At 46.4% G+C, this 19,798-nt stretch overlaps 1 protein-coding gene across 1 annotated transcript in view; it reads right to left on the reverse strand.

Annotated features, from left to right (window-relative positions):
• Positions 1-19,798, reverse strand: part of LOC133134809 (forkhead box protein P2-like) — a 139,266-nt gene that overhangs the window by 36,056 nt on the left and 83,412 nt on the right. Inside the window, 2 exon segments of the mRNA XM_061251241.1 lie at positions 1,843-1,932; positions 4,900-5,037. Coding sequence (XP_061107225.1) covers positions 1,843-1,932; positions 4,900-5,037 — 228 coding nt within the window.

Consider the following 19,798-nt stretch of genomic DNA (forward strand, 5'->3'; position numbering starts at 1 on the left):
ACGACGACGGCGTCAACAGAGGTGTACAAAATCCCGGGAGCTGGCTTTCCGAGGCTCCCCTGACCAGCTAACGTGCTAAGGAACGGTTACCAACGAAAACAAAAGTGGAGACGGTCTAAAAAAAACCCCCAACAACAACAACAAGGGGAGAAAAAAACAAAAAAACAAGCATCACGAGCGAAGCCCGAACGCGCGGAGGATCGCGCGGGGATAGAGACGGTCGCTGCGCTAACGACGCGGGAGGCTCGGATCGCGCGGATGGCTGATTACAAACCACGGCAGCTCCTCACACTTACAGCCACAGACAGACCGGCAGGAGTCGGTCCGATTCAAAGAGTCTACCGTTTCATTACTGGGGTTTTTTTTTTTTTTTTCTGAGAGAGAATCTTCCTTCATTTTTTCCCTCCTTTTTTTTTTTGTTTAACGCGACTGAATAAGTCCGGTCCTCAGCGGGCCATGAAGGCGGTCTCTAGTGATCTATTAGTAAACTGGGATGTAGTCTCCGCTGCGCTGACACCGGCCTGTTAGCACTCCTCAAACTCCTGTCGGAATACATTAAACGCCGTCCCCGTCCGTTCGAGGCGGAGAGGCGCCCATTACAAAGCCGGGAAAGTCCAACTCTCCCGTTTTTTTTTTGGGGCGCGGAATTACGAGACGAGCCCTCCGAGTTTCCGCGGGACTCGGGAGGATTGGCGCAGGCAGTCACACATCAGAGGAGGACACGGCAGAAGACCTTTTCGCTTTTTTAGGGTGGGGGCGGGGGGGGGGGGGGGGGGGGGGGGCTGGCGATGCGCTCACCGGAAAACAGACTGCATAATGGAGTAAGTCGTGTGGACGGGCCGTTCGTCTCCCGAGAAATAAGGGAGCAATTTCTATTCTGTGTTTGATGGCTTTGAAATTCTATTCACAAGTCCAAACAGAGGAGGGGCCCCTGGAGGGCCCGGGGCCTCCTTCCTGTAGGGCCACCCGCATAATGGGCCGCTTCAGGAGGACGTGCGGCGATCAGCTCGACGCCGGTGCTCTGCGCCGCGCCTTTTTATACGTCTCGTTTTGTGTTCAGGGCTCGTGTCGCGCTCCCCTCGCCCTTCTGATGGACAGGCTGACGGGTGGCTGGGCGTTTGGGGGGGGGGTGTGTGGAGGTGTGGAGGGAGGGGAGGGGACGAACAGCACATCGGCTTGATATACGAGCTCCGTCACAGGGCTCTAACTTCCCAAACCTCGACCCGGAGCTTCGCTATTCAGGGACCTGTAACTCCAGGGTTACCGCCCCGGGGGGGGGGTTAGCATTAGCATGAGGCTAGATCTGCATCCACTCCCTCTGATGGAGGGGTTAGCATTAGCATGAGGCTAAATCTGCATCCACTCCCTCTGATGGAGGGGTTAGCAATAGCATGAGGCTAGATCTACATCCACTCCCTCTGATGGAGGGGTTAGCAATAGCATGAGGCTAAATCTGCGTTCACTACCTCTAGTTGGGGGGGAGGGTTAGCATTAGCATTAGGCTAAATCTGCGTTCACTCCCTCTAGTTGGGGGGGGGGTTAGGGTTAGGGGGGTGAGGAGCATACCTCTTTAGCCTGTTTGCCCGGGTTAGGGTTGGGGTTAGGGTTAGGATTGAGGGGGTGAGGAGAGTACCTCTTTAGCCTGCTTGCCCGGGCTAGGGTTGGGGGTTGGGGTGGGGGTTGGGGTTAGGGTTAGGGTTGGGGTTGGGGTTGGGGGGGTTAGGGTCTGGGTTGGGGTTGGGGTAGGGGGTAAGGGTTAGGATCAGGGTTAGGGTTGGGGTTGGGGTTAGGGTTAGGGTTAGGGTCAGGGTTAGGGTCAGGGTTGGGGGGTGAGGAGCGTACCTCTTTAGCCTGCTTGCCCGGGTGTTGCTGCTGGAGCAGCTGCAGATGAAGTTGCTCCTGCTGCTTCTTATAAAACTCCTGCAGATGTTGCTGGAATTCAAACACAAAAAAAAAGGGGGAAAGGGAAAATAACAGGCGGTGAGAAAGCTCTGGTACACTCATTTCGCCTCTTCCACCGTCTGTAAACACACCGTGTCACATACCGTTCTCTCCACGGTGTTGGGCTCAGCGCTCCGACCGAGGGCCTGAGTCCTGCAGGAGGGCCAAGGCCCGCGCGTCTCTAACTCATTATTATTGTCCTGGCGGTGTGTGTTTAAGACATATGAACCGTGCGAATTCGCAGCGTATCACCGGCTATTCCCCAAAGTAGCAAATCAAAACAAATTACATGCCACGCATAGCACCGGGGTGAAGTCACCGGGTTCTGAGAAACAAAGCAGAGACTGTCCGTCTCTGACTCCGGCTTAATTAAGCTGTCAGTCCGTCGCGCGCAAACGTCACTTTTCAACCGACGGGTCCATCAACCCCCCAACCCCCCCCCCTTCTTTGTCTGAATATTTACCTCCTGGCAAAAGAAGGTTTCATTAATTTACCAATAGTTCTGCTTTTTCGTAGAAACAAACACAAATAAAACAAGTGTAACTCGGTTTTAACTCACTTGTTTCCGAGAGTTACACTCGGTAACCCTAGTATGAGGGTACAGCGGAGGTTCATTTTTGTTCTTTAAGGAATACATTTCCCAAATCTACCCGGAAAGGTACAATACTGTTATTTTGGCTAGATACAGTAAAAGTACCTGTTACAAGCAAAAAATAAATTATTAGTCCATTGGCAAGGGGCGCAATTTAATGTAAGTATAGGGTACCACCCCGGCGACAAGCTTTTCAGCCTTTTTCGGCACTTTTCAGACCGTTTATCAGGGCCTATTTTCGGAAGCTGAGCTCCAGATTTGATCACTTTATCACTCCCTGAAAACGTGCAACAGAAGGACGTCAGGAGTCTGCACACGTGTGAACGTATAAACACGCGATGGGCTCCCGGCCCATAAATAATCTCGCCTTTCTGTATGACACCCGCTCGAGCCAGTCCTCCATTACTTCTCCATATGGAGTTTAAATGGTCTCGCACATTATTGGAGGAGGGGCAATTAATCATATTAACAATATATTTTTGTCAAAACTGCTGAAAGGCCGTGAGGTTTTTAAAGTGAATGTAGGACACTCAAAGGAGCGGATTCATCATGCGGCGTTAATGCGTTTAGCATGCATAGCATCCACTTACCGCACTTAATGTCCTGAAGACAGAACCCAACTGCGGACCGTGTACGGTAAATAAAGCTTTGTTTTTTATGGCGGTCTGTAAATGAGGTAGCGTCTTTTCAGGGGGAACGCGAGGTAAAAAATAAATAAATAAATAAATAAATAAATAACATGGCTTTTATGTGTTATATTAAAAACTTTGAATATGGAACCAAACCTAGTCAAGAATGCAAAAAAAAAACATAAAATGCATTACAATGTGAACAACTGTTTTATTTTTCTTATTCAGTTTCACTTTAATTTCACGCATACACACACGCACACACACACACACACACACACACAGACAGACATACAAACGCACACACACACACACACACACACATGCGTACCCACACATCACATGACTGCAACTCAATATATGAAAATTGCAGAAATGGCTGTTTGGCAAGGTTTGGCTGTTGTTCGACCGAATATTAGAATGAGCAAAACGTGTGATCTTAGATGGAGGTATGATTGCTGGGGCCAGACAGAAACGGCTGCCTTGCTGGTAGTTTCACACACCAGAGTCTCTACAGTATACAATGGTGAAGAATGGTGCGAGAAACAGAAAACACCCAGTGAGCAGCAGTTCCGTAGCCATGACCACCTCGTTAATGAGAGAGGTCAGAGGGGAACGGGCAGACGCATTCCACCTAACTGAAAGGCCACAAATTCTCACATCACACAAGGGCATCTCTGAATGCACACTGTGACATTGAAACTTGAAGCGGATAGGCTCGAGCAGCAGAAGAGCATGGCAGGGTCTACTCCTGTCAGGTAAATATCAGAAGATGAGGCTACAGTGGGTAAGTTATCACCAAAATGTGTGAGGATTCGACAAAATGTTGCCTGATCTGACAAATCTTGATTTCTGCTGCGACATCCGGATGGGTAGGGTGTCCGGATGTTTTCCTTCACCCTTTCAGTCCCCAGCCCAATATGAAGTGCCTCCACCCACATCCCGCGGGGTTTCGGCTTTGGTCCAGAAAATTGAGAAAGTGGAGAAAATTAACTGGGGTTTTAACAGGGGCTCAAAACAATGGTATAGCAGTCATTCTGATTGGTTGAAAAGGTGTGAGATCGTAATACACACATCGCGCATCATCTCGAGCCGGTTCCACAAACATGACAGCGGCTTCAGTTTATTACAGTGGCTCACCCAGGCCCCAGATCTCAGTCTCATAGAGCATGAATGTGATGGAATTTTGGATGGAGGTTTGCAAAATCTGCGGGTACTAAACCCAAATGCCTAAGGAATGCCTCCAGCACCTGGATGACTCCGTGCTGTGAGGAATTCAAGTTCTTCTGGAGGCAAAAGGGGTTCCTATGTGGCCAGCGAATGTATATACAGAGCAAAGTGTTCATACTGTTAATTGTGTTGTTTGGGGACTTTTCACCACGCTTGGGAAACACATTTGGCAGCCCAATACAGTTCTAGTTATAACAAAATGGAAATGAGCTGAATATTTCAGGCTTCCTGATTGGTCAGGTCCCTGATTGGTTAAATGATAAGGGGGTGAGTGCTGCTGGACTCATAGTTAATTGGTTAATCGATATGCAAATGAGGCATTGGGGCCTACTGCTGCTGGACTTATAGTTAATTGGTTAATCGATATGCAGATGAGGCGTTGGGGCCTACTGCTGCTGGGCTCATAGCTAATTGGTTAATCGACATGCAGAGGAGGGTTTTGGGACTACTGCTGCTGGACTCATAGGTAATTGGTTAATTGACATGCAGAGGGGGCTTGGGGCCTACCTGCTGCAGCATGACGGCCTGTTGCTGCTGGAGCAGGGCCTGGAGCTGCTGCGGGGAGAGGACCTGCTGCTGGAGGATGTGCTGCATCTGCTGGGGGGTGATCACCTGGGGGCTCATCATGGCCACCGACACGGGCACCTGGAGGGGGAAAGAGAGAGTCTGCGACACTGATAAACCCAAGGCCTAAATGGATGCCTCTGGCAGAGAGAGAGAGCTTTACAGCACTGATACCCTATGACCATGTAACACAGAGAGAGGGAGGGTGTTACAGCAATGATGCCCTATGAACATGTAACACAGGGAGAGGGAGGGTGTTACAGCAATGATGCCCTATGAACATGTAACACAGGGAGAGGGAGGGTGTTACAGCAATGATACCCTATGACCATGTAACACAGGGAGAGGGAGGGTGTTACAGCGCTGATGAACTCAACACCTACAGGGGGAGGGTAACCTGTGGCAGAGTGTGAGAGTGTTACCACAGTGATAGACTGATACACTGATGCCCTATGCGCCTGCAACACAGAGAGTGGGAGAGAGGGGGGGAGAGAGAGGGAGGGATGGAGAGAGAGGGTGGGAGGAAGAGGGAGAGAGAGAGAGGGAGGGAGGGAGGGAGAGAGGTAGGGAGGGGGGAGGGAGAGAGAGAGAGAGGGAGGGAGGGGGGAGAGAGAGAGGGAGGGAGAGGTAGGGAGGGGGGAGGGAGAGAGAGAGAGCGTACCAGCTCACCTGTCACCCCCACACACACCTGAGACAGACAGACACACAGGAAATGAGGTCAGAAGAGGGAGCCCTATAGACTGTACTTCCTGTTTTGGCGCAGACTCTGAGATAGCGCCAGTCTAAGCTTCTCCCGCTGTTCCCTCAACTCAGCCAACAGAGAAAAGTGCGTCCATTACTCTGTCATTCATCTTTACCAGATCCCTACAACTCCCTTTGGCAGCAATGTTTGCAGCCAAGATACAAATGCATGTGACTGGGGCAGTACCCTATAGATACACAAAATTGTAACAGAAATATATAATTGATTTGTATCTTTTTTGCTTGGAAAACATACTCATTTGTTCCCAGAGAAAACATCACTGTACTTTCAGGGTACATTCGGGAAATTTGATCCTTGATGAACATTAATGCACCTCCATTGTCACTGTATTTCAGACAGTGTGTGATCTCCGTGTGTTGTTGCTAAGTAATTGAACTTCTTCATTGGACTTCTTCAAAAGAACAGCCGATTCTGAAACCCCGGGTAAAAATACCACTGCGTTAGGCTGATGTCTGAAACACATCCGTAGACTACTGAATTAGTAGCACTTGTGAGTATTCGTCTGAAACGGTTCGACTGCTCGCACTGTTTCTGTGTACAGAGATGTTACGTGCAGAAGCAAATCGTATAGACTGAGAGTACTTTAATCGCGGTAGGTCCTGACTGAATGTGAAAAAAATCTGTTAAGAGTTTAAAACGGAATTTTGCAGAGCAGTTTATAATACTTCACACATCTGAATTGTTAATTTTTTTTCCCCACTGTACGTGTTACCACATTAGAAACTCACAAAAGCTAAAGAAGTTGAATATATTACTGAATAGCTTGCTGAACATAGTAATCGTTTATTTACACATTGTGTTTCTGATAGACGTGAAACAGTAGGTTTTGGAAAAAGCGAAAATGATGCATAAAAATAAACTTTCCCACTGTAAATTCACAACTCCGAAGCACACCTTTTGATATAATCAAGATTCTGTAAAATGATTTACCATCATTTGTATGGTGGTGGGTTTTAGAATATGTATTCCTACGAAAATAAACTACGCTCATAAATAATACATCAATAATCCACGGCAGGGGTTACGGCGTGATTAAAAAAGTTAGAGTGACACTGATAAACTCCAGGTAGGGAGAAGCAGATGTGTTGGATTGTGTTTGTGGAGGGGAGTACGCAGTGAGCGTCTACACAGCACGCGCGGTTTTGAGTTTTCCCTCTCCGCGAAGCAGCCAGAGGCGAAATGCAGACCCTCTCCAACACGTCGTTTAAAAAATTCATATCATTTTCAGATGCAAAAAAATAATAATCAAAATACAAGCTGTCAAAACCGTACGAGAACAACGCTGCCAAAATAAGACTAAGGAAAATATTGTTCTGTGCGGAGGCTGCCGTGGATCAATAAAGTCAGCTCCGCACCTTTGATATCATTTCCCCTTTCATTCGCCGTGCATACCAAGCGTGGAACATGCATGATAACATTTGTATTACCTCTTATAAATACTTCGCTCGTTGTTAAAACCCGAATTGGAAACCAAGTTCAGAGAGATGTATATGACTCAGACTCCCTCTCTCCCTCCACAGAGAGAGTATGCAACAGTAGACTTAAATGGCAAAACATAAAAGCTCCTGACACTTAACTTTTGAACTCATTTTAACTGCATTTAGCTGCAAACTCTGGATGCATTGTGATATTGTGCCAATGCTGTCCTAAGCCTTTTAGTCAAACTACCAGTAATGCTCGTATTACTGTACTCTCGTTTAATCTCAGGAAAACATGTAGCATGTACATAGTTCTTTTGTCACATAAAAGTCATTGGCTTACTTTTTTTTTTTTGAGTGAATTATACTCACAAAACATTTTTCAAAATACGCGCACGCCATGCCATGTTGACTTAAGGGGTCAGCTATAAGCCGACTGTAACCGTCTTTCAGACATTTTCTATTTTCTCCTTCTTTCAAATAAAGCATTCATCTCCGCGAATGAATGTTTATTTATGACATCATCCCTAATCGGGATTTCCACATTTTAAAGGGGCCACTAAGACACTGCCAGACTCGTTCTGGCTAATCAAGCGGTTGGGACCGTTTCACATTCATCTTCCTCTTATGCCTTGACACGTCCTTGTTTTTCTTTGCTCTCTCCAAACTTAAGTTCCCCCCTCTTTGATTAGCTGAAACACGTGCACGGTCACTACACATTTTTCATTTGAGAACTCATTATGCATTAGCGGTCTTGATCGCCTAGCTTGACTAATCCTGATGAACTGGAATCGCAGCTGAAGGTCAAACCGACCTGCCTCACTCGTCGTTAAGAGAACGAGAAATTCTGCGGAATGCGGGCTCCCGCGCGCTCTCATTAGGAAAGCCGCGCGAAATCGCCTCGTAAAAGCCACTAAGGCAAGGAAAACAATACGATTGTATGCGGCGTACGATTCAACGAGACACACTTTTGACACCTTCAATGTCATTTCCCCAGAAAGCAGGCAGATTAAAGAAACAATATGAACGGATCTGTATACAGACGGGCATATTCATGTAAACATAAAACCTACATAAGGTCACTTTCATCCATTCAGCGACGAGATAAGTGTACAAAACGCACTTTCCCATGACTCTGCAACAATGTAAGAGCGACCAACGACAACAACACAGGTGGTGTAGTTAGACGTCGTCTACAATACGCACTGGAAACACAGCAACCTGATATAACCGCAGGAAAAATAACGAGAGCAGCGTTTATTTCCGCACACAGGAGGTTTCCCCACTCTCCTGACAAAAGGGAAAACATCCAACAACAAACGTAGGAAAAAGGAGGGTTATTTTTCACGCTTTCGTTTAGCTTTTTAGTGGAGTGAGGGAAGATAATAATCTTTATTTCATTTCTCTCGCAAACAAAAAGACGGCAGGCAGGGAGCGGGCCCGGCCCATTCACCCAGCGCAGAACACAATGCTAATTCCAGCGTTTAACTGCGCGCGCTCCTGCCGGCTGTATCAGGGGCAGGGGGATGAAAGAAGATAAGTAATTGCACCCCTGGTTCTTACTCTTCACTGACAACCCATAAATTTAATTTTACACACACATTCATTTACATTTTCAAGTGTATGACATGATAATTGCCAGAATATAACACCTCCATTGCAGAGGACACTGCCTGCGTCTGACTGACAGCTGGGATGAATAGAGGGGAATAGAGGTTGAATTGCAGTCCCCCCCCTTCTCTCTCCCTCTCTATCTCCCTCCCTCTCGCTGTCTCTCTCCCTCTATCTTCCATGCCTGTCTCTCTGCCTCTCTCAGCACCCCTCTCTCACCATCCTTCTCTATCTCTCTCTCTCTCCCTCTCTCTATCTTTTTCTCCCCTATCTATATCTCTCTAATCCCTCTCTCCCTCCCTGTTCCTGTAGAGTAAAATGCCACAAAACAAAGGTGTCTGTTACCCAAGGAGAAACAGCAGCTCTAACACCAGGTGCTCATCACCGCTCTCTAGCAACACTAATTACACAGGAGACTGCAGGCTTTTCAGGAGCGCCGCCTATTCTCAGCAACAATACCCAGCGCTGGCATTTAAACTGGCGCACTAAAACACACCTGCGTTTGACGGCAGGCCACCAAATGACCGGTTATCTGTTTATTTACTCTGCACGGGGGAGAGGAGAGCCAGTGGCTCCGACGCTCTGCGGTGGGTGCCAGAGTTGGAGTGTAGAACAGAGACCTTTAAACTGGATCCTGATGGGGAAACATCTCAGAAGAACAGCTGATCATTAACGAGCTCTCTCCGCGCGTCTGGAGTCAGAGTCAGGGGCGGGAGACCCCTCTGACAGAGAAAGGTCAGATTCCACAGAGAGAGAGGGGGAGGGAGAGGGAGGGAGGGAGAGAGAAAGGGAGGGAGGGAGAGAGAATGCAAGAGAGAGAGAGGGAGAGAGGGAGAGAGAAGAGAGAGAGAGAGGGAGGGAGGGAGGGAGGGAGAGAGAATGCAAGAGAGAGAGAGAGAGGGAGGGAGGGAGAGAGAATGCAAGAGAGGGAGAGAGGGAGGGAGGGAGAGAGAATGCGAGAGAGGGAGGGAGGGAGAGAGAAGAGAGGAAGGGAGGGAGAGAGAATGCAAGAGAGAGAGAGGGAGGGAGGGAGAGAGAACAGAGGGAGGGAGGGAGAGAGAAGAGAGGAAGGGAGGGAGAGAGGGAGAAAGGGAGGGAGGGAGAGAGAATGCGAGAGAGAGAGAGAGATCTTCCACCAAAGCACAGGTGGCAGACCCTAATCCACACTGTTGGCCATACGTTTCTTCATAATGGCTAATGCACTACAGTGAAGTGCATAAGTATTTGAACAGTGGCGGAATCCATGTGCTTTTGACTCTGTACTCCAGCACACTGCATTTGAAATGAAACAAAGAGCATGCAGTTAAAGTGCACACTGTCAGTTTTATTTTGAGGGTATTTACAGGGAGGGTGTTCCTTGTCGAATCACAGCCTGTTTTACACATAGCCCCCCCCCCCCCCCCATTTCACGGGGAGAAAAAGTAATTGGACAATTGGCTGCTCAGTTACTTGGTCAGCTGTGTGTCTATGCATTATTGGTTTGCGCAAAAGAAAGGCAGGAAAAGGTCTAGAGTTGATTCTAGGTGCGAAATTTGCATCGGCAGTTTGTTGCTGTTGTTTCTCAACACGAGGACCAAAATAAGTGCCAATGTCAGTAAAGCAGGTCACCATGAGGCTGGAAAAACATAATAAATTCAATTCAAATCAGCTTTATTTGTATATTGCTTTTTACAAAGGGCACTGTCACAACAGAGATCCAGGCATGAAGCCCCTAAGAGCGTGCCTATGGCGACAGTGGCTAGGACAAACTCCCTGGCTGGAAACAGGAATAAACCCGGAGCAGACCTGACTCTAGAGGGAGTCAATCTGCTGCTAGCTGGCCCCAGCTAATTGGAAAAATGCTCATTATATAATACATATAAAATAATCAGTAATGACAGTACATGTACGGCACAATCAACAGTGTGATACATTGTTAGGAAGCAAGAACGCAACGGTGAGTTCAGCAATAGCATGCAACCTGGCGGACCACAGAAGACCACTGCAGTGAAGGACCAAAGAATACTTTCGGCTGTAAAGAAAAGCCCCTTTTTGAACTGTCAAGCAGATCAAGAACCTCTCTCCAGGATGTGTCAGGAACGACCATAAAGAGAAGACTACGCCAATATAACCTCAGAGGGTACAGGATGAAAACCAGGAGTAAGCCTCGAGAACAGAACGGCCTGGTTAGAGTTTGCTAAAAAGCACTGTATAGTGTGGGAACAAAGGCTTTTGGACAGATGCGATGAGTATTAACCTGCGCCAACGCGACGGAAAAGAGGAAATGGTGGAGACAGAAAGGAACTGATCAGGCACTCCCGCCTCCTCTGTGAAACACGGTGCAGGTAGAGTCGTAGCTCGGGCACGTGTGCCACTGTAACTGACTCCGTTGTCGTTATTGATGATGTGACTGCTGACGGCAGCAGCAGGGTGAATACTGAAGGGTACAGAAACATCTTATCCGCTCAGATCCAACCGAATGCCTCAAAACTCCCTGGGTGGTGCTTCCCCTAGTAGCAGGACAATGATCCCAAACACACTGCTAAGGCAACCCAGGGGTTTTTTAGGGCCACACTTCACAAGGACTTGCAGCGGAGTATTGTGGTGCATTCTCAGCAGAGTGCCCTACACACGTACAGTAAAACTTTATTAAAACATGAAGCAGCTCGGGGTTTAAAGGTATGTGGTACACAGGGTGGAGTGAGTCCACTAAAGCGGAAGAGCCACTTCAGCACCACAAACACTGCAGAGCTGAATAAAGACGAGAATAAAAGGCGGGGGGGGGGGGGGGTGGTTCTGCTCCCTCCTTGGCAGAGTGGCTTCAGTGCTAATTAAGGTGTAAGAGTATTTCTCTGGTGAGGAGCGAGACTGGAATTCCTCCACTATCCCATTAATTCATCTCAGTCCCATTTTCCCCCTGGGGAGGGGGCACACAGACCCCCCTGCTGACTGCCCTTCTGACCCCCCCCCGTCCCTGTCTCCTCTGTCTGACGTCGCTAATTTCCTCAACCAATTAATGGCGGCGGATGGCAGTTGGGTGGGGCTTCACCGGGGTGGGGGTGGGGGGGTGTTCGCAGCTGTGGGCCCCCCAGGGATGAATTGACATTGACCTAACCCAGAGGGTGTGTGTGTGTGGTTCCCTCTCGCCTCTCCCCTGTCAGGCACACACTGGTCAGATTAGGAGGGCCAGAGGTCCCAGCTCCTCCACAGAAGGGCTCAGGCAGGGAGGTTACAGAAATAAACCTCTGCTCCAGCTTTCCTCCTTCTGCTTTTTACAACTTTCCTTTACACAGAGCTGTACGGTCAACACTGGACCAAAACACACAGCACACAATGCCTGCTACTACTGCTAATGGTGTGTGCTACATCACCTGCTACTACTGCTAATGTTGTGTGCTACATCACCTGCTACTACTGCTAATGTTGTGTGCTACATCACCTGCTTCTACTGCTAATGTTGTGTGCTACATCACCTGCTACTACTGCTAATGTTGTGTGCTACATCACCTGCTACTACTGCTAATGTTGTGTGCTACATCACCTGCTACTACTGCTAATGTTGTGTGCTACATCACCTGCTACTACTGCTAATGTTGTGTGCTACATCACCTGCTACTACTGCTAATGTTATGTGCTACATCACCTGCTACTACTGCTAATGGTGTGTGCTACATCACCTGCTACTACTGCTAAAGGTGTGTGCTACATCACCTGCTACTACTGCTAATGGTGTGTGCTACATCACCTGCTACTACTGCTAATGTTGTGTGCTACATCACCTGCTACTACTGCTAAAGGTGTGCGCTACTGAACTGCTGAACTGCTAAAGATCTGTGCTACTGTACTTCAGGGCAAATACACAGTATGGCACAGCCCTAAAGAATGTAAATAAAAAAAATCAGATCAGCAGCTGAAACTTGCACTTCAGTAAAACCCTACACCTCGGACCTCAAAATAATTCACTGCTCTAACTCGTAATCTAAGAGCATGGGGAAAAACTCTCAATTTTTATTTTATTATTTTTTTTAAATGACACCGAAGAGAAGTAATTTATTTTTCGGTTAGAAATTCTGAACTTGTTTTTCACCCCTCAACACTCTCGACTGGTTCCCGCGCCCGGTTGCGGATGCTGTTTTCAGTGAAAGGTTTCCGATGTTACAGGTAATGGGGAGACCATTAGGTCAGACTCTTCATTGCCTGACATGCAGTAAATTACAAGTGCTTCAAGCAGTTGGGTGAATTATAGTTCATCACTTGGAAAGGCTTCCTACTGCCAGGCGAGCTTCGTATCAGATGTGCCAGTTAGAATCCAATTAACACTCCGGCCGGAGAAATCAGATTGGCTGGCGCGGGAGCGGTGTAATTCCTTTATTGCTTCCATGCATCTTGTGTCTGTAGGTAAATTTGTTGCCGGAACATCAAAGCTCTGTATCACTTTGGCTCTCGCCTCGGGGCCAGGTTTTGACTTCTTTTGCATCGCAATGATGGAGCTCTTCTGTCCCCCGCAATTTACCAATCCTGTCCTGCAGGTACGGGCTCGTATCGCGCGGGAGAGGACGGCGAGCCGTCTGCCTCGCCCGCTGTTTTACAGCCGGCGCCCAACATCGCGCTCCCCCAGCGGAATTTACAAGTGCTTCCCAACAAAGGTCAAAACCATTCGTTTTTTTCGAAAAATGAAAACAAAAACTCTCTCGAATACCCTCTCAAAACAACAGACACACAAAATGATCCTATATAATTTCAGAATTATTTAATTTTTAAAAATAAAAAGTGATCAAAGAAATGAGAATGACCAGAATATGGATAACACGCTTAATATAAGACACACAAAGCCTCCTACCTGGCCTTAATGTGACAGTAGAACTGTAATGTTACCAATGAAACCGTTTGAACTTTCAAAACTCCTGTTTTTGTGGTACTAAGGTGGCGTTTGTGATGTGCGCGGTCACGTGCTTCTGTAAGAGAACTCCCTCGGTACTCCAGTGACACATTCCTCTCCCATCAAACGCTTAACCGGGCTTGAAAGGGCGGAGGAGATTGAATCAGTACAATTTACTGCATTTATAATAATTTCACAGCATTCTTCACCATGGGGCCCTCCAGGAGGGAGAGAAGACGCAAAGCTAAATAACAAACAACCCAAACGGAAGGACACGTGTAAGGAGAGCCTGCGCGTTATTGGTTTATAGGCGGTGGATGTGAATGACATTAAAGGAAATAAATACGCGTTTCACACTTTTACATTATCCACAGCCTGTCCCCTCCATTGTCAGGTGAAGTGACAAGGTTGAAATGAGACTGGGTAACATTTAATTACCAGGATAATTACATGCATCTTTTGATTTTTATTGCAAGGATACGGGAATTATGGGACACAAACACCCACAGAATATTAACCAAGCAGCCGCTGTCTGGGAAGCGTCTGCCAAATCCACAAACGGTAAATAAATAATCCTTTTATTATATCGCATCAACAGCAAGACTATAATATAATATGTATATGCTGTCCAACCAAGTCAAATGAGCATTTATTGAAATAAAAAAAGCAAAAACAACAAAAAAAATCAGGTATAAAAAAAAAACAAATACAAAACAGTCCATGGCTGAAAAGGTGAATTGCTGCCTCTTATTTTTAATAGGACGATCTGCAACGGTTTAAAATAAAACGCTACGGCTTATTAACTCCAAATTCACTGTGCATGCCATTTTCCATGTTTATTAGTGAACCTGAAATGTGTTGCTAGCCAACAGCTCCCGGGACGGCGCGGCGAGCGATGCCTCTCGCTGCACGGCACCATGGGATAGATTCCTGTGACTAAGAGCACAGTTTATTACGCAGAATGCTCTTAATTTGGTTCTTGCTCAAATTCCAGAGTCGGGACGTTTAATTTATTGTTTTGATTCATGGCCTTGCAGCATGAGAAGCCAGTATTCACAGCCTAAATGATTACGCAGTTACAGTAAACCCATTATTTTTACAGCTCAGCGTGCTCTACAAACCGGGTAATGGCGATAATCAACAAGGATGCTAAGTTAGCTCATAATGACCTCGGCTACTGCTGGCAAGCATGATATATACTCCAGCTACCAAACGGCTCCAGTTCTTACTGTATATCCTGTTCACACATGCCCACTGCAGTAAGGTACAATTTAATCAACATTATGCACAGCTAGTCAGATGTGATAACGGACACAATTCATAGCCAGTCATTTCTGATAAGAGACACAATTCATGGCCAGTCAGTTGTGATAACTAACACACAATTCATAGCCAGTCATTTGTGATAACTGAGACACAATTCATAGCCAGTCACTTGTGATAACTGACACACAATTCATAGCCAGTCATTTGTGATAACTGAGACACAATTCATAGCCAGTCACTTGTGATAACTGACACACAATTCATAGCCAGTCACTTGTGATAACTGACACAAAATTCATAGCCAATTTTTCTGCAATCTCTATCTCACAATATCCTCCCTCTCCTTCTTTCTCCTTCTCTCTCTCTTGCACTCCCGGGATTGTGCAGAAGTTGTTTTTATGTCTTTTTCTCTCTGTATTGCGTTTGTTTTAAATGTCGGCGTGCGAGATATGGGCAGGACGCGGGGCTGTGGTGCACCTGGGGAATGCCCCCGCGGGCAGGCGGTGATGGCGGAGGGGTTTAAGGGGAGAAACAGGCTTTTACGGCCGCCTCCCCCGGGTTTATTGTGTAATAATAGCCCTGTCACATTACGCAAACACGGCAGGCAGCGTGGACGCCGCCGCGGACGGCGAGGTGGAATTAGCGGAGTGAAAGCCTTTAGATGCTAATGCTGTGCGTAATTAAAGCTGAAAGCTCGGCCACTCCGGATGCCTGTGTACAACGTCGTCTGCGGCCGCGCGATCTACGGGCGATTTCCTCCGCCGTCTCCAGCGCTATAAAAACGCGGAGACATCGCCGGCGTCTTCATGCTCTGTTTAAACCGCCCCGGCTGTTTCCCAACTCCACTGACGAGATATTAAATCAACACAGCGACTAATATTTACATGTTACTTTTTTTATTTTTTATTTTTTTAAACAGAGGGGAAGTTGGCTTTAACCACAAGTAGAGTGATACACACACACACAGATACCACGTTACTACATGTGGTGGCCACGGGCTGGGACATATGGAAACCACATTTGGAATCTGTGGAAGTGTGCCGTCCAGGAATGTAGCTAACTCGGGCTGTACGTTATTTTAGGCCACCTCTGCCAATAATCTGCTGTATATAAGCAGTTTTGAGCGGGATGGAAAATGGCCGTGTAAACCCCGTTCCCAGCGCTAACACAGCAGCTTGATAACCCCGGTAAGCAGGGCTCTTTTGGCGGGAAACATCAGCCAGCTCATCTCGGCGGTTAAAACAATGGGCCTCACCAGGTGTCTCTGTGAGACAACTCTGCCCGTGCACAGTGACAGTAACATCGGCTGGCTGACGGTGATGTGCTTATGTTAAGTTAACTAGATTTACATCAAAGACTGTTATAAGTTGTCAGGCCTGATGGGAGTAATCAGTCTTCCCCTCAGACAGTATTAGCTCAGATTTTCTAAGTAGGGCACCTACATTACTATGTGCTGGTTAGAATGCATTTAAATACAATACGTATATATGTATATGTGATAAATTAAAATTAAATTAACTAACTGGCATTGATAGACTGCATGTGTTCTGAAAGGTACCTTGGTTGGTTATAGGAAACAGGAAATCAGACAATGTGAATATGTTAAAAATAAACAAACACATTATAACGTATAATAAAGCCACTGGACCCTACTGACAGGCCTCACTTTGTATCGATTCATAATGGTAACAGAAGGATTGCATAAAGGGAGTGAATGCAACAAGGCAATAATTACAGTCCTCTGGTGTTATTAGAAGCACACATGTGGTCATGTGGCAGTAGGTTTCTGAGTCGACTCACATGTGCTGTACATACAGCAAACATTTTTTAAACACTGTGGCAATGCCAAGTTGCAGTAAAGCGTTTCAGCTGCATTCACATCTATTTTACAGCAGATCCCACCGTGGCAATGCCGAGGTGCAGTAAAGCGTTTCAGCTGCATTCACATCTATTTTACAGCAGATCCCACCGTGGCAATGCCGAGGTGCAGTAAAGCGTTTCAGCTGCATTCACATCTATTTTACAGCAGAGACAAACACACATTCCCCTTCCAGCACCAAAAACATTACTTATGCATCATACTACAATCGATACACACCCCCCGCGCACTTAACCAGTTGAGTAAGGTGGCTGGGGTTGCGACCTCACTGATACTTATAAATAAAACTGCAAGCAGAAATCCCTCAGGCTAGCATCATTAGCGCTGACCTCACGGATTAGTCGAAGATGAAAGATCAATGACTAAGCAATAGCAAAGCTGATATCATTTAAATTGTGACCAATGCTAAGCTCACAATCGCAGTAGTGTGACGTTTATAAAAAAAATGTATTATCATTTATATGAAATTTTTTCCAATACAGATTTCTTTCAGTGACTTTTCAGGGCAAAATGAACTCAACACCCAGCAGCCATTACAGTCTCATTTCAGGACTTCCCTTTACTCCCCAAATTTGGAATGGCAAAAAGCTCCCAACATCCTGTCCTGTACAGGATCTTCATCCGGACTGGTGCTGACATCTTTTAAATGGGGGAAATCTTCATTTTTAAGTAAGTACAACAAGTACAAAGCAGGAACTCTGAATTAGCTGAATAACTGTCCTTCCCAAATCTGGAACATAGACTGCAGTAAAGTTTCAGCTCCAGGGAACTCAGTAATCCTGCTTTGTGATACAGGCCCCTGGAATGACTCTGAACAATAACAACAGAGAACCCGTTCCTCCGTAGTGCTTGGTATCCTAATTACTCCGTATGATGCAACTAAATCTGCACCGGCAGAGACAGCCTGTTCCTCAACGGGATTCCAACAGAAGGAGCCTTTGTTTACGATCGATCGGCGAGGTCATTGCAGGTACGGTGCGCTGCTGTTCTTTGAGCTGCTATCTCTGCAGATGCAGATGTCTTCCCCACGTCACGTCCCTGACCTGAAGACGGAGTTGAGCTGGGAAAAACTCCGGCTACAAACAGCAGCTGCCGCGCACACTCGCTCCTGTGGGCTACCACGGTCTGCACGTTATGACACGGAGGACACATCCTCAGAGTCTCCTGTTATCGGCTCTGTTCCTCATCTTCCCGCCAGTCTGTCTGGCGCATTTGGGAAACACTGGGAATAGAGGGGGGAAGCCTGAATTGGAATAACATGGAATAACGCGGAATACCATGGACACATTTGTAATGGCAGTCACCCAATATTGTCTGCCTTGTTTATTTGACTTACCGGGGAAAAACATGCATAGTATTTTTTGCCTCCATTCCTCCATTAAAGCAGGAGGGTTTGAGAAAGCGACACACGCCTGCTTACAGGCTCTGCATCGTCAGAAACTGTGCCGTGTCATTCCTGTCCGTTTAAAACAGCGGCCCGGCCGGCTTTAAGACTGCTTCAGCTTCACAAAACCAGCCCAAATGCCCACAGAAGTCACAGAAATATACTGCGTGGCTGTAAATTCATTTCTATCAGCAAAGAAACACATCTATTCTCTTGGAAAGAAAAAAAGGTATTTTAGGAAACAAATCTTGAAAAAACTTTTTACTCTTTAACCTGGAATGTTTGATTGTTCGCTAGTGTTAATGCTAAATTAGCAGTCAGGGGTGGGAAGCGTCTGTCTGTTTTTGCTGTAACAGCTGTCTCCTGAAAGATATTTTCATCTCTATTAGACCACCTGTTTATATGAATGACTAATAAAAAAAATAAAAAAAGTGTGTAGCAAACCGGAACGTGGCCTAGCCTTCAGATCGGTGTGAGACTTTACCTGAAGATGGCACAAATATCAAAGCCAACATTTCCACATCGCAATAGCACGCCGACTACTAATATTTCCATTTTTAAACAAGTAATTTACATGATCGGAAATAAAGCAATCTAAACTACTTAATGGAAGTCATGGCGGTGGCCTGAAAACCCTATCTCGCTCCGATGCATAATTAGGTACACAGGGGTGCGACTCCAATTGAAGGTGTCGTCATTGTAATACTCTGTGAAAATATTAACGATGAGGTTAACTCCAATTTCCTCTTGTGTAATTAAATGCACAGAGCACTAATGAGGTAACCTACTGCGCCTTGATAGCACTTATTAACGGAGAGCAGAGTGGCTCTCACACTGCAATTTAAACCTAAAAATAAAAAGCTGAAAATATTTTAATTGTTGACATTATCAGAAGCAGCTGAAGAGATCTTACAACAGAAGGCATTGTTGTTTTTTGGCGTTTTTTTGTGCGGTATCTGGGGGGAAAATCGTCTGGTGAACAGGGTCAGGAGAGGAATGCGTTTTAAGTGCCATGGACGTGACCTTATCCACACCACTGACAAGCAAATAAAGACGCCATTGTATGAAAAATCAATACGGCAAATTATACTTGATGAGATAAACTGACAGCCAGACACAAAAGAATTAGCTAGACAGAATTAGCTCCCTTTCAACAGAGCATTCTTCAGATTAATATACTCTTGTACTTCAGTGGAACTAATAAATGAGAAATATATTTCATAAATTATACAGGCTGCTATTCAAGGCAGATACAAGAAAACACTTTCACACTGGGTGGAATGCGCGCATTCATATTTGCACAATTGCAGGAGCACACACACACACACGCACACCCATACACACATGCAGACACGCAGACACACACACACACACACATATCATATACACACACACACACAATGACAGACACACACACAGACTCGCAGACATGCAGACACACACACACACGTCCATACACACATGCAGACACACACACAAATATCGGATACACACATACACACACACACACAAAAGACACAATGACAGACACATACACACACACACACACACACACAGACTTGCACACATGCACATACAAACACGCACACCCATACACACATGCAGACATGCAGACACACACACTGACAGACACACACACAAACACATATCAGATACACGCACA

Source organism: Conger conger, chromosome 8 (assembly GCF_963514075.1).
Source record: "Conger conger chromosome 8, fConCon1.1, whole genome shotgun sequence".
NCBI classification, from domain to species: Eukaryota; Metazoa; Chordata; class Actinopteri; order Anguilliformes; family Congridae; genus Conger; species Conger conger.